A 13,047-nucleotide genomic window follows, 5' to 3' on the forward strand; every position below is an offset into this window, starting at 1 on the left:
TAATACTATTGGCCTAAAAGTGATGAGGCCAACTCAAAGTCGGCCCCCTACCTGCGGCCGGTCACTCTCACTTATTGTGTTTACTCATCTTGGGATCTATAGCCAGGCTGAGAAAGTTGCATTTGAATAACTGCCATTTTACACAGAGGGGACTGTTTTAGTCAGAGGATGATTTGCAAGTGTCCCAACAGGTAGTGGTTCTGCACCGTAACTCTCAGCATTTAACAAACATCAGTCAAGGTCAGCCACAGCTTCCATTGGTTTGTGAGGAAGAAATTTGAATTATTTTCTAAAACCATGCCATGATCATATTGCCAAAATGCCCAGAAGTCAATTTATTTGCTTAAGAATAGACCCTTTGCGATAAACCAACTGGAACAGTATAACAATTGAAATGGCAGCAATGTTAGTAGACAGTCTAAGATGACAGAGGGACAGGTCTCCACAATGTAGTTGAATTCCACAGGCATTCATACCTATCACTTGTTTTATTATATTATTTTTACCGTACAAATTGCCCCATGGAAGCCTCCTGGTGGACAACATTGTATTAAATGAGGATGAGTGATGCCATATTGCATACGGCATGCCTTTTCACTCCATGAGAGCAATTTCAAAATGACCATTTTATGTACAATTCAATGGGCGAGTTAGTGCTGCTGCATGGGTTCATCTGGGTCAACTTTCCCAACCACAGTGCATTTAGTTAGGTATGTATATAGTTCATCCTCTGATTTTAGTGGTGTGGACCCACATCTATATATGATTACTTTCAATCACTTTCCTCACTAGGATCCACAACATGCTCATCCATCAGGACACACTTCTTTAACCCCAATACATTTATACATTCACAAAAACTCATACTCTGCAATTTGAGGTCAAATGTTGCACAATGTTTGTTTAATTGAGGTTATTGAACTATGCCATTGGGATGAGGCCATTGTGGTCCATATAATGCCTTACCTCTTCTTGTAATTGCACTTGTGTTTCCCTGGCTTGTTCTATCTTGTGTCGCAGATATCGACATCTAGGAGCTATGATGGCGGCATGAGCTGGGACACATGTTCCCTTCTGTTGCATGAATAAATGTCAAGAACATTGTTTAAAATTTGATTAATATTATATTATGAATATTGCCGGTTCGAATCTGGCCAGATGCAATGGGTTTTTTTCAACGTTCATGTGCTCTGGATAAAGTTTAAAATTTGTTAATACTTTAATTATATCTTCATTTGATGTCAGATTATGTCTTTATCAGATTGCTGTCACGTTTGCCATTTGTCCATTTCAGTAGCACACCCATGCTTGTTCCAAAATGAAAAAAATCTGAATTTTGATGAATTTAAGTTGTTATGTTGTTTAAGCAAATCACTGATAATCCCAAACCCTATGACTTAGTTGTACATTACCTCTCCAACCAGAAATTCTACATCTGTAAACTGTTTGCTCAGCAGCACCTTCCCAAAATCAGCTTTTAAAGAACATCCTGGATAAGATGAAAACTGTAAGAAGAAAAATAATGGTAAGGTAGGACAAGTTTAAAAGTCTGGTATAGCTTGCTTGATAATCAAATATATCAAACCTGCGCTATCAATTCTGTTCTCAGTCTGGTTTATTTTAACATAATTATACATACAAGCTGTATTAAAATGATTGGTACACATCAGTTTTCATCGATAATGGGTAGATTAATTATATAACAAGTCATAAAATATACATTCCTTGCCCATTTCAAGAGTATCCAATGTTGCATTTGGAAGAGTAAGGCGTTTTCAATCAATTTTATTGCTAATTATTAAAAATCAATATTTTTGTTATTTTTCATATATAAGAGTCATTGAAGTAAAATTGATAAATCTACTAAAATGTACTTAAAGTGTATGTAGCTGGGAGGAAAAGCCGATGATCATTTGAAAATGTTGACATTTCGTATTGAAGATACACATTTTTGTCCCAAAAAGGCCTCAATTTTTTAGGTGTTTGGGAAAAAAAATTCAAATGATCATCCACTTTTCCTCCCAGCTACATACACTTTTAAGTAAATATCATTAGATTTATCAATTTTACTTAAAGGACTGTTAAATGTCAAAAATATAAAATTTTCATCATTTGCCATAAAATTTGTATTATATCGCAAATAAAAAAAAAAATCAAAATTATTTGATATCAGGACATTCTTCTGATGTGCTCTCATGTCCCACAAAAAATACTGTCACAACGCTCATACCTCAGCCCTTAAATAGCAGGTAAGCATTCAAAATATGTCTTTCATTTTATTTCAGTTAAATACTACTCTGTAAGCTCTCTGAGTACCAAATCTATTAAAAAGCAATGTGTTCAAATAATATTTGTAATATCTGATATATTTTCAGGTTTTTATAACTGTTTGAAATGATTGTAGTCGTAACTTTCAATCCAAAAACACAAATTCTATTCCTCAGATGGCATGCCATCTTTCATCAGCATGAGTGAATCTGATATCTCCATCATGCAATACACAAAGCATACATTTAACACAGGTGCGGCGCCCACCTGTATGCATGCCATTCTACATCAATCCATAATTTACAAGTCTTAACACTTATAGGTTGAACCACAGATTCAGAGAAGAATCAGGACTTCCTATACCGCCATGTACAATCGCGCCGTCAGGTATGGGGAGAAAATTGGGGGTATTCAGGTCCTTGCCGACAGTGCGTGGAGATCTGTGCATCTCTCAAATGCACCCATCATCCATGTCGCGCTTGCATTGCCTCAAGTGCATTCCGAGGGAAACTGAATACCCCCAACAAGCTCCGTGCTTGTTTCAATATGGCGGTCGAGTCCCGATTCTCTGTCTCTAATTCTGTGGGTTGAACAAATTAAAGTTTATAACACTCACCTGAAACCGATACATCTCAGCACTGCGGACATTGTTATCTACTGTTCCTCCAAATATAAACATGGCATCATTGATGACTGCAGCTGCATGAAACAACCTCCCTGTTGGACTCTGTGGGGAAAATAAATCGCTTATGTCATCACAGAGAAATAACCAGGCATGACAATACATTTCTACAAAAAAAAGGACAATTTCTAAAGACGGAAACCGCACACAAAAACTATCAAAAATATTTAAAAACAGGCTAAAAATAAATAAAAACACAGAAATTTGGGCAACCAAAAAACAGGAATACCTGTTTTAATAGTAGTTCTCATACCTGTGCAACTATGAAAGAGGCTCACATCATTGAGTTAACATTGAAACATTCAATCATGAGAAACAAGTGCACAAATCAAATTAATTTAAAAGGATACAGTCATTTCAGTTTGACACCCACAACTTAAGACCAACTTTATCCATAAGGTAAGATGCGATAGGAAAAAAAAGGATGCTGACTTTGACTCCAAGGTGTTTTCTTCAGTATATTTTAAGTATTAAAACAGACTACTCTTAATTAAATAAATGGCACATGTATGTGACATTTGTTCTCGTGTACATTTATACTTTAATGGCTAAGCGGGCAAATGGCTAAGCAGGCAAAACTGTTTTTGATATCACTTTTACCACCAATTAATCTAATCTAAAAAATTTCTTGAAATGAAACATTCATGCAGTCATATTTTCTAGCAAGTCATTCATATGATTTAGCCTCTTTCCTTCTTTATTGTAAACATAAAAACACCTTAGTTGGGACACATAACCGGCTTCATTTCCCTTGACTCAGATGCTGACTTAACAGTTTTCGAGAAAAGAATTGCAGAAATTTGATGGGAACATTCCATTAATTTAAAGAGTCATTAATCCAAAAAGGGTTCAAGTTAAGGTTATGGGGATTAGATTAGGATAAGGGATATGGATATGGTTAGCATTATAGATTAGGGTTAGGGATAAATTTAGGATTAGAGTCAGGGTTATGTTTAGGGCTTAATTAGGTTTAGGTTAGGGTGAAGTTTAGAGTTATGGTTAAGGTAAAGCCAGAAGTCCTCTATGTTGCGAATTTTCGCAAAAATTACAGAATTCGGGAAATGCAGAGAAAGAAGTTTTGCTAAAACGAGAAAAAAATGATATGAAAAGCTTTAAAACGCGAAATTAAGAAGAGAGTCTCTTACCAAGGAACATACTAAACAATTATTTATGTTGAAATGCAATGGTGACATTGAACATAGACTAAGAAGGACGACTAAATAATCAGTAAGGTAAGCAAATTGAAGGCTTAAGGTTTTTTAGTGAAAATGTTATTATCACAAAATTTACAAAGCGAAGAAAAGCGGAATTTGACATTTGTAAAGCAGAACATTTTGGGCTTTAGGTTAAGGTAATGATTAGAGGTTTATGGGTTTTGGGACTATTGACCCTTTGGACTATCCACCCGTAAGCAATGTAACAACAGAGGATCATCCCAAGATGTTTTTCATCTACCCTTGTATCTCTCCTCAAAAGCCTGTCAGAAACTTGATGGGAACAGTTTTTCCAAGTACAAACTGCATAAATTTGATGGGAACAGCCAAAGGGTCATTAGTACAAAAAGGGTTAAAGTAAGGGTTTAGGACATTCAGATAGGATTAGGGATAAGGTTAGGACTAGCAATATGGTTAGAGTTAGGGTTAGGATCAGAATTAGGATTAGAGTCAGGGTTATGTTTAGGGTTTGGGCTTAGGTTTGGGTTAGGGTGAAGTTTAAGAATTATGGTTATGGTAAATGATTAGGGTTAATAACTAAGTTATTGGGTTTTGGGACTATTGACCCTTTGGACTATCCACCCGTAAGCAATGTAACAACAGAGGATTATCTCAAGATGTTTTTCATCTACCCTTGTATCTCTCTTCAAAAGCCTGTCAGAGGTTCCTAGTCTTTTTGAAACAAAACAGACCTTTTTGACTCTCATCAAATAATGTCATATGCCTAATTTATTTCTAGGTATAGTCTTATGGCTCCAAGTTTTGAGCTGGCGACCACATTTGGGGTCATGGGACCTGTTGGGGTTATATGGACTCTGCAAACTTTCTACTATAACTCCCTTAAATACAACATCTATGTCACATGTACAACATAAAAAAGCAGGATCTTGGCAAAGGACACTTCAGGTTTTTTTAATCACAACTTGCATTTTCTATTAAACTATTGATTTTGTTGGTCTTACATTTTGGGTGTTGTTATTTAAATGGCTGCATAAACCTTTAGGTATACCTAACACTTCTATGACATCTAATACAGGGTGTATCAAAATGATTGGTACCGAAGACTTCTCATTTTTGCCGATTTTTTTTACTATTTTTTGTACCAGTTTGGGGTTAATTGTTTAAATATTTGTAATTATAGTAGTTTTAGAATTTTAGATCATAAAGATAGCACATTCTATTTAGAAGTTACATGATTCTAAAGGAGAGTAGGTGTTTTTACACTTCATCGTAACGCTGGATCAGTAGCGCACCATTTCCAAAGCTCTATTTTACTGCAAATACCTTGTGAGAATGATGAAAATGTTTAATATTTTCCTTGCCAATTTCTTCATTCATAATATATATAAATGTTATATTCAAAGAACAGACCTTCCAGAATAGGTAGTCGTTACTCTGAGTTTCATGCCTAAAAAGGCAATCGTCAGACGACACGATGAAATGCTTTGGGTGGACTACCATCTCTTTTTTACCATGAATTTTTATACGCTCTCCCTTATGGGATTGAGCACTTTATTCAAAAGATAGTCTAACTTGAGTAAAATGTTGTTAAATGTTATATTCAATATTTATTGCTTGAGAGTAATATTTATTGCTTGAGAGTAATATTATTGACTTGAATAATTTAGGTGGGATGAAAGAAGTTTGTGTATCAACACCATCCAGAGGGGTAATTTAAATTGTATTATTGAGATTACTAAGTAGATGGTGTGGCAGAATGGCTATAGACTGTAGACAGTGTAGGTTAAACGTTATTGGAATGATTCCACAGTATTCCACACTTCAGTGTGCATTCATAGTTAAGAATCACTGGTCGACACAAAGCTATGGAGAAGTGCAGAGAAGATTTAGGAGACAGTTTCTAAGAGCAAGACATATCCCATGCAAGCATGCTATAACTTGCAATGCTTCAAAATTTGATATGGGCAGTTATAGAATGGGCCCATCCCAGGTGTTAAGTTCTTTCAAGATAGGGCTTCACCTCATCACACTGCCAGAATCGTAAGGCAGGGACTTCAGGAGCAATCTTATGTTAATATGTATACTGAGGTGAGATATTGAAGAGTATGTATGCAATAAATGGTTCAAGCAGTGAACCTATTCATCTTGAGTTGTGTAAGTCAAACCATGATTACGCCGATCTTCGCGTTTAAATGACAATAGCTCCCAGATGCATCAACCTATCAACTTCAGATTAATAGATCAATAAGTTAACATATTCCCCTTTCTATTTATAGTACAAAAACTATATTAATTAGCAATTTTATATTTTTGATATATTTTTGAAAATGTCACATAGCCCAGTACCAATCATTTTGATACACCCTGTAGCAGCTATAAGCCATACGATTAAAGAGTGGTTTTCCAAAACTCACTCCATCCACTTTTACCCCATTATGAGAAGATCACCTTTTGGACTGAATGAGTTTTGCAATACCAGGATATGGGGACTGAGTGAGTTTTGGAAAAGTAAAGCAGATTCACTTGGCGATAGAAGAATGAGTGGGTTTTGAAAAATTAGGATTAAAAAAGGTGTTAATATTCACAGTAATCATGAGTGTGACATGATTGGTTTTATTTTGAACAAAAGAGAGTGAGTATAAGCCCAATCGGCATAGTAACTTCCAGTTTTTGAGAGCAGTTTTGGGACACTTTGACCTCTGACATATCAGGGACATTGCTATATTTATTCCTAATTAATTTATAATTTATTATTGTCATAATCTTATCATTAAAAATATTTAAATAATTAATTTATAAAATAATTATATTTTTGGGGTTTGCTTTCATTCTTGTAAAACATTTTAGATAATATTTTGTACGCACAAAAACAAATATTTCTGAATTTTCCCAATAGTTCAGAGGGCAAAGTGTCCCAAAACTGCAAAAACTGTCCCACAATGCATTGCAAACTTCCAATGCCAATTTGGCTTACTGGAAAATCACTCTTCTTAGTTGTTGGATACCAACCTGACTATCCAATGAGGGCTTGATAACATGCCATGTCTCAGTATCCATGTCATAACTGTAAATCAACACAAAAGCATGTAAGCCACATGGTGAATAAAAGGAAAGAAAATAGTGCACACATATATCAGGGGTGCTCAAATTTGGTACTGGTAGGGGTGTGCCACTGAGAGTTTAAAAGTGGACCCATCAATATACACATTTTTTAAGCAATTTGGATCCATCGATATATCAAAAGTGAAGTATTTTCGGCCATATCTAACCCAAAATGTCTTAGTTTTTACAAATTTTCCCCAAAATTTTGGGCAAATATCAAAAAAGTTGGCTAGAGTGAGGCAAAATATTTTCTGAAAAAAAAATAGAAATTTTTGAAAAAGGACTCTTGGTCTAGAAAAAGGGGTCATTGATATACAAAAAGGCTTAATGCTAGTCTATGTTTGTGGCACGTCCCTGTATGATCATTTGTACTGAGTAACACATCCCCCCTCCCCGACACCTATCTCAATGACATTTTAAAAATCACAGCCTCTTGTAGATGTGCAGAACTGCATATTTTGAAAAGATGTACCTTGTTGTAAACCTCATTAATTCCAGATAAACATCATTTCCCATATTTTCAGTTTTGCTACCATAAAGATTTGCCTAATAGCACATATAGACTCACTTTATTTTAATTTATAATCCATCTTTTATGGATAATTTTAAATATCAAGAAAGTTGGCTAGAGTGAGGCAAAATAATCTCTGAAAAAATTGAGAACATTTTGAAAAAGGACTCTTGGCCTAGAAAAAGGGGACATTGATATACCAAAAGGCTGAAAATGCTACCTATGTTTGTGGCACGTCCCTGTATGATCATTTGTACTGAGTAACACATCCCCCCTCCCCGACACCTATCTCGATGACATTTTAAAAATCACAGCAGGGTGTGATGTGCAGAACTACATATTTAGAAAAGATGTACCTTGGTTTTTTCAGTTATGCTACCTAAAGATTCACCTAATGGCACAAATGGGCTCCCTTGACATACATTGTAACTGGAATTTCAGGCACAAACTAAAAGTGCCCTTTTGTAAATATTCTATCAGGGCACAGACCCTTACTGCTTGTCGAAATTTTCAAGGGAGGGAGATCTCTATTTGTACATGAAATTCACCATAATGCCAAGGAACCCATGTGAGCCATTAGGCAAATGACACCATCTTGCACTTGAAATGACCGAGGTGTGGTAGCTAGATTGAGAGGACTTGTCCTGGAAACTCTTCCAATCCAATTCAATTAACTACTGTAACATTTACTAATTTATAAGCCATCTTTTATGGACAATATATTTATTTATTTATTTTTATTTTTTTTATTTCCAAGACTAGATAGACTACTAAGGTGGTGTTAAGGCAAAAAAAAAGGTTTGTCTCAATGCTCAAGCGTGTGCATATGTAAATCGCACAATTTGAAAAAAAAAGAAATGCAGATTTTTTTATTTCAAAAAAAATAAATAAATTATATTTTTTCTGGAAAAATTTGGCGAAAATCAGATTTTTTTTCCTCAAAACACCATAAAAATACCAAGTCGGGAATAAAAAAAAAATTGCATTTCGCATTTGTTTTCAAACCACTTGTGAGCTTTGAGACAAACCTTCTTTTTTTTGCCTAACCAATGTTCCACCTCTTTGATGGATAATTAACTTGTGATTGCTTTTTTTGTTTTGTTTGTTTTTTGTTTCATACACTAAGCCACTATGTGATTGGGTATAATCAAAGACAAAAATAAAGAACTAGTTCTGATACCTTTGTCAATCAACTCCTGACGGCCTGTGATTGGTTAGCATCATGTGACTAGGGCGTTGCCTTCCCTAGTTACGCTATAATAACCAATCACGGCCCATGGTGAGTTAATTGACACAAACGTCAGACCCGAACTAGTTTCTGTATTTATGTCTGTGATCATAACAAATGTTGCAAGTCAATCTTCAATTAACCGCTGAAAATCTTTTTCTAAAACTTCAGAAATATATCTGCAAAAACATCCCCAATATTAAGCAATCCTTAAATCACATTTACTTCTCTGTTTATTTGTTTATTTTATTACACATCTATATAAAGACATATTGCCTAAATACAATAACTTTTTGAATTTTCATTACTATTATCATAAGCATTATGACTCATGAATTCATGTTGAGTCACCTAGACCTCGACCACCTTACAACTTTACAGGAATTGTTTGTTTTCTTGGCCAATTCATGTGCACACTACAAGTTTCCTTTTTTTCACAATGTTTGGATTAAATTCACTTAGCAACTATGCATAACTAACAGTTTTAAACATTTACTTCCATTTTATAATCACAGGTGTTACCTACAAATTAATAAACATTATTTGAAGTTTTTTTCGTCAGACTTCATCAGGCATCTGATTGGTGGTGGTGTGAAAAACAATCAAATGCCTGATGAAATCTGGTATCAGACGCAACTTATCTAAGTGACTTGCAAAACTCCAGTTCCATTAGATTTAATTAAAAAATGTTTTAACCTACTGGATGAATAATCTACACTAAGATACATTAATTAAACACCACACCAAAAATATTATGATACCTCGGAGAAGTGTGGGGTTTGCTGCTCAGTTTTAGTAAATTTATTTTATGCAACTCAATATCGATGCTGGCAGTTCTTTGACAGACATTCTCTTAAATATAAACATTGTCATAACAATAATCAGGGGATCCTTTTTTAAAATCAATGCATTGTCATTTTTGCGCAGAAATTTGTAAGGAAGTGTAGGGGATATCACCCAACATCACTGATCGTGAAGACCACATTTAGGTTCAAAATCTCAGGCTCCTTTGGTTAAATTGGTAGCCCACTGGCACAATTGAACTGCAATTCACTGTTTAGGTTAGGAATGTCCCTGATAGGGCTATAATTTTTCCCCTTGGGCATTTCACCCCAAATTTCACATACAGAACACAAAATATTTGTCCAAAAACAGTGCTCAATGAATTTAAGGATCCTTGTATCAAGAAGATTTCAAGGACAGTCAGTGATAAGGGTTGGTATTTTCACATGAAGAAGGTCAGTGTTGCACGTTAGAAATGTGAGGGTCTGCTCAAGGATGGTAACATATGATAGTGTGCCCTGTTGCTTTGTTAGTTGTAAGCTCATATGACTAACATGCAGACATTTCAAAAACTGGCAATTTTTTTAAACTGATGTCTGCTTAGTAACCGTGTTGATTTTCTCTCAGTTATCAGATTGTCAAATACGTGACTCAAGTTATATTACCACTTGTCATTGCAACAATAGCATCAAAAAAGTACAACTGTCGGTTTCAAAACGTCTGCACATAAGTGGAATTTTATTGGACTAGTCATATGAACTTATAACAATTCTATCATGAACAGTCCTGATGAAAAAAGTGCTCTACTACCAGAGAAGATATCTTAGCCTTCCCAGGATTCATTGCAACATGATGCATCACCTCATTTCTTCAAGTGATACTCCCATTGCTTTGTACAGGTTCCCTGTGTTTTCATTTTGAGAATATTTAGGTCCATATTGAGGTCCATTTCGTCACTACCGTCTTGTCTAAAGTTGGGAGCAACGCCATCTTGGATTTTGCAATGGAGGATTCTAATCAGTGCGTTTTCACAGTTGCGTTGCCAGTGTATGGCCAAATCGCACTTATACGCTTATGTATAAGTCTCACAGAATTAGGCTGGCACACACAATATAAGAATCTGCCACTATGAAATCCAACATGGCGTTATTCTCAACTTGAAGCGAGACAGACCATAGATAGCAAGTCAGTATAGAAATTGAAATGGGAGAAATGCATTATGGGAAGTGTCCTATTGATATCTTACCAGTGAAGTTCATTTGGTAGTGTGTTATCTGCTGCTCCTCCAAACACAAAGAGATGCCTGTCATGCGCTACCATGATATGGCCATAGCGGCGCTGGGGAGGTGGCGGAGTCCCTTTCAGGATATGGTCTGAGGGAATCTTCCTCCACCTATGAAAAAAATGTGACAAGTTAGAATAATATCATTTAATTAAAATGCTCCTAGAAACATTTAAGAATATTCGAAAAATATGTGGAGTATACAGAGTGTCTCATTTATTGCACTCCTCATATTATATGAACATGTGTGTGTCATTGTGTGTTGAGTTAAAATGCTTATATAACAACTTAGTCATTCAGAAATGAATCTTAGAAAGATATGCAGAGTATACTGAAAGTATATAATTGCACTCTGCATATAATTACATGAACTCTGTTTTGGAACATGTGTGCGTTTTAGTAGAGTTGGGCGACTATCACTTTTTTCCTAGTCGACAGCAAATAGTCGCGACTACGACTATAGTCGCGACTATCTGTGGTTAAAATTGGACTGAAAAATCGGGTGAAAGATTGGTGGCAATTTAGTATTTATAATGCATGATTACAGGACCCGTGATTGCCGGCATCGCATCACAGTTTGCTACACAAACCCCAGCACTGTTGCGATACAAGTTGCTACACTGTATCGCACGTTTGCGATGCAAATATTTGACTGTAAAATGCTGTAATATAGGCCTAACTTTTCTGTTCAATTAAATTCACTTGCCAGCAACAGCACAAGAAACTTCATATAATTTCTCAAACCTTCAATATTCCAATAGCGATCTTCGTTCGTTTCCATGTTTTGCTGTGCATGAAAATATGTAAACATGCCGGTACGGCAGTGCATATTTTTCATGGTATGCTCATGAACGTGTTGCATCGTGCATGTACGATTAACTGTCACCTCCGACCTACGTCACCTGACCTCATCTAGACTACTGCATTTGTCGCTACAGGGGTGGCATTGCAACATTACGACTGTTCGTCAGCTAATTTGTTTATTTTCCTGTTGCTTTCTAAATATTCTGTTACCACAATAAGCATAGCTTTTTGAAATTACGTGAAAAGTACTTCTAACCTAATAATATTTTCCTAAATTTTCCCTTTTGGAAAACACTTCTCGGAAGTTCTCGCTGTTTCTTTCCAAAGTTTAAATAATCTCGTACCTTCAGTAGTTGGTACAAACACCCAACCTGGGTCTGTACATGCACGCTATGATGCTGCTACACCTGTTATCGCTGCATAAATTATAATCATAATGAGATGTTTGACAGTTCTAAGTAATTTGAGTTTTTTGACGGCTTTTATCTTGTGGGAAAGTAGTTCGACAACAAGTCAATAACACCAATTTAATGATGATTTATGGACTTTATGATTACTTGTTGGTTAGTGTTACTATTGGTAAGACAATGACTAACATTTTTTCACATTTTTCGCAGTTTATATGTTAGTATTTGGTTGTTTTGGTTTTGGTGCGAATAACTGGCACTTTTAAAGTAATTTTTTAACACAAAAATATACTTGCATTAGTCGACTTTTGGTTTTCAATAGTCGTAGTCGTGACTATCAGTAATAGTCGCGACTAACGACTGTTGGCGACTTAGTCGCCCAACTCTACGTTTTAGTAGGATTGGTTCATTTTCTATGGATGTGGGTGCATTTGTAATAGTTGTATTATTATTCCAAATGATGATTTTGCAGTAAAAATTGCCAAAATGTTAGTTTTTGTGTCTCGTGTATTAATTAAGTTAGAATTGCATGCATATTACTTGCTCCTCCAGAAATCTAATGCACTTGTGCTGCATGATGCAACATCTCAGTGCATGTGCATCCATTTTATTTCTCTTTCTCTCTCTTGATAAGTAATACACAGCTTTTAAGATGGATGAGATGCACATTGGGCTATTCCACTTGAAATCCATACACCCCCATATGGATGCAGTGGCGTAACTAGGGTTGGCAGCGCCCGGGGCAAGAAACAAAATTGGTACCTCTACCCCTCCTCGAGAAAATCTTAGATGCGGGCAATTCTTT

General features: G+C 35.6%; 1 protein-coding gene across 1 annotated transcript in view; it reads right to left on the reverse strand.

The window, feature by feature from the left end:
- Positions 1-13,047, reverse strand: part of LOC140168126 (leucine-zipper-like transcriptional regulator 1) — a 140,346-nt gene that overhangs the window by 26,767 nt on the left and 100,532 nt on the right. The window contains 5 exon segments of the mRNA XM_072191435.1: positions 967-1,074; positions 1,413-1,505; positions 2,885-2,995; positions 7,135-7,189; positions 10,996-11,142. Of these exon segments, the coding sequence (XP_072047536.1) occupies positions 967-1,074; positions 1,413-1,505; positions 2,885-2,995; positions 7,135-7,189; positions 10,996-11,142 (514 nt within the window).

This window comes from Amphiura filiformis, chromosome 13 (genome assembly GCF_039555335.1).
Source record: "Amphiura filiformis chromosome 13, Afil_fr2py, whole genome shotgun sequence".
In the NCBI taxonomy this organism is placed as follows: domain Eukaryota; kingdom Metazoa; phylum Echinodermata; class Ophiuroidea; order Amphilepidida; family Amphiuridae; genus Amphiura; species Amphiura filiformis.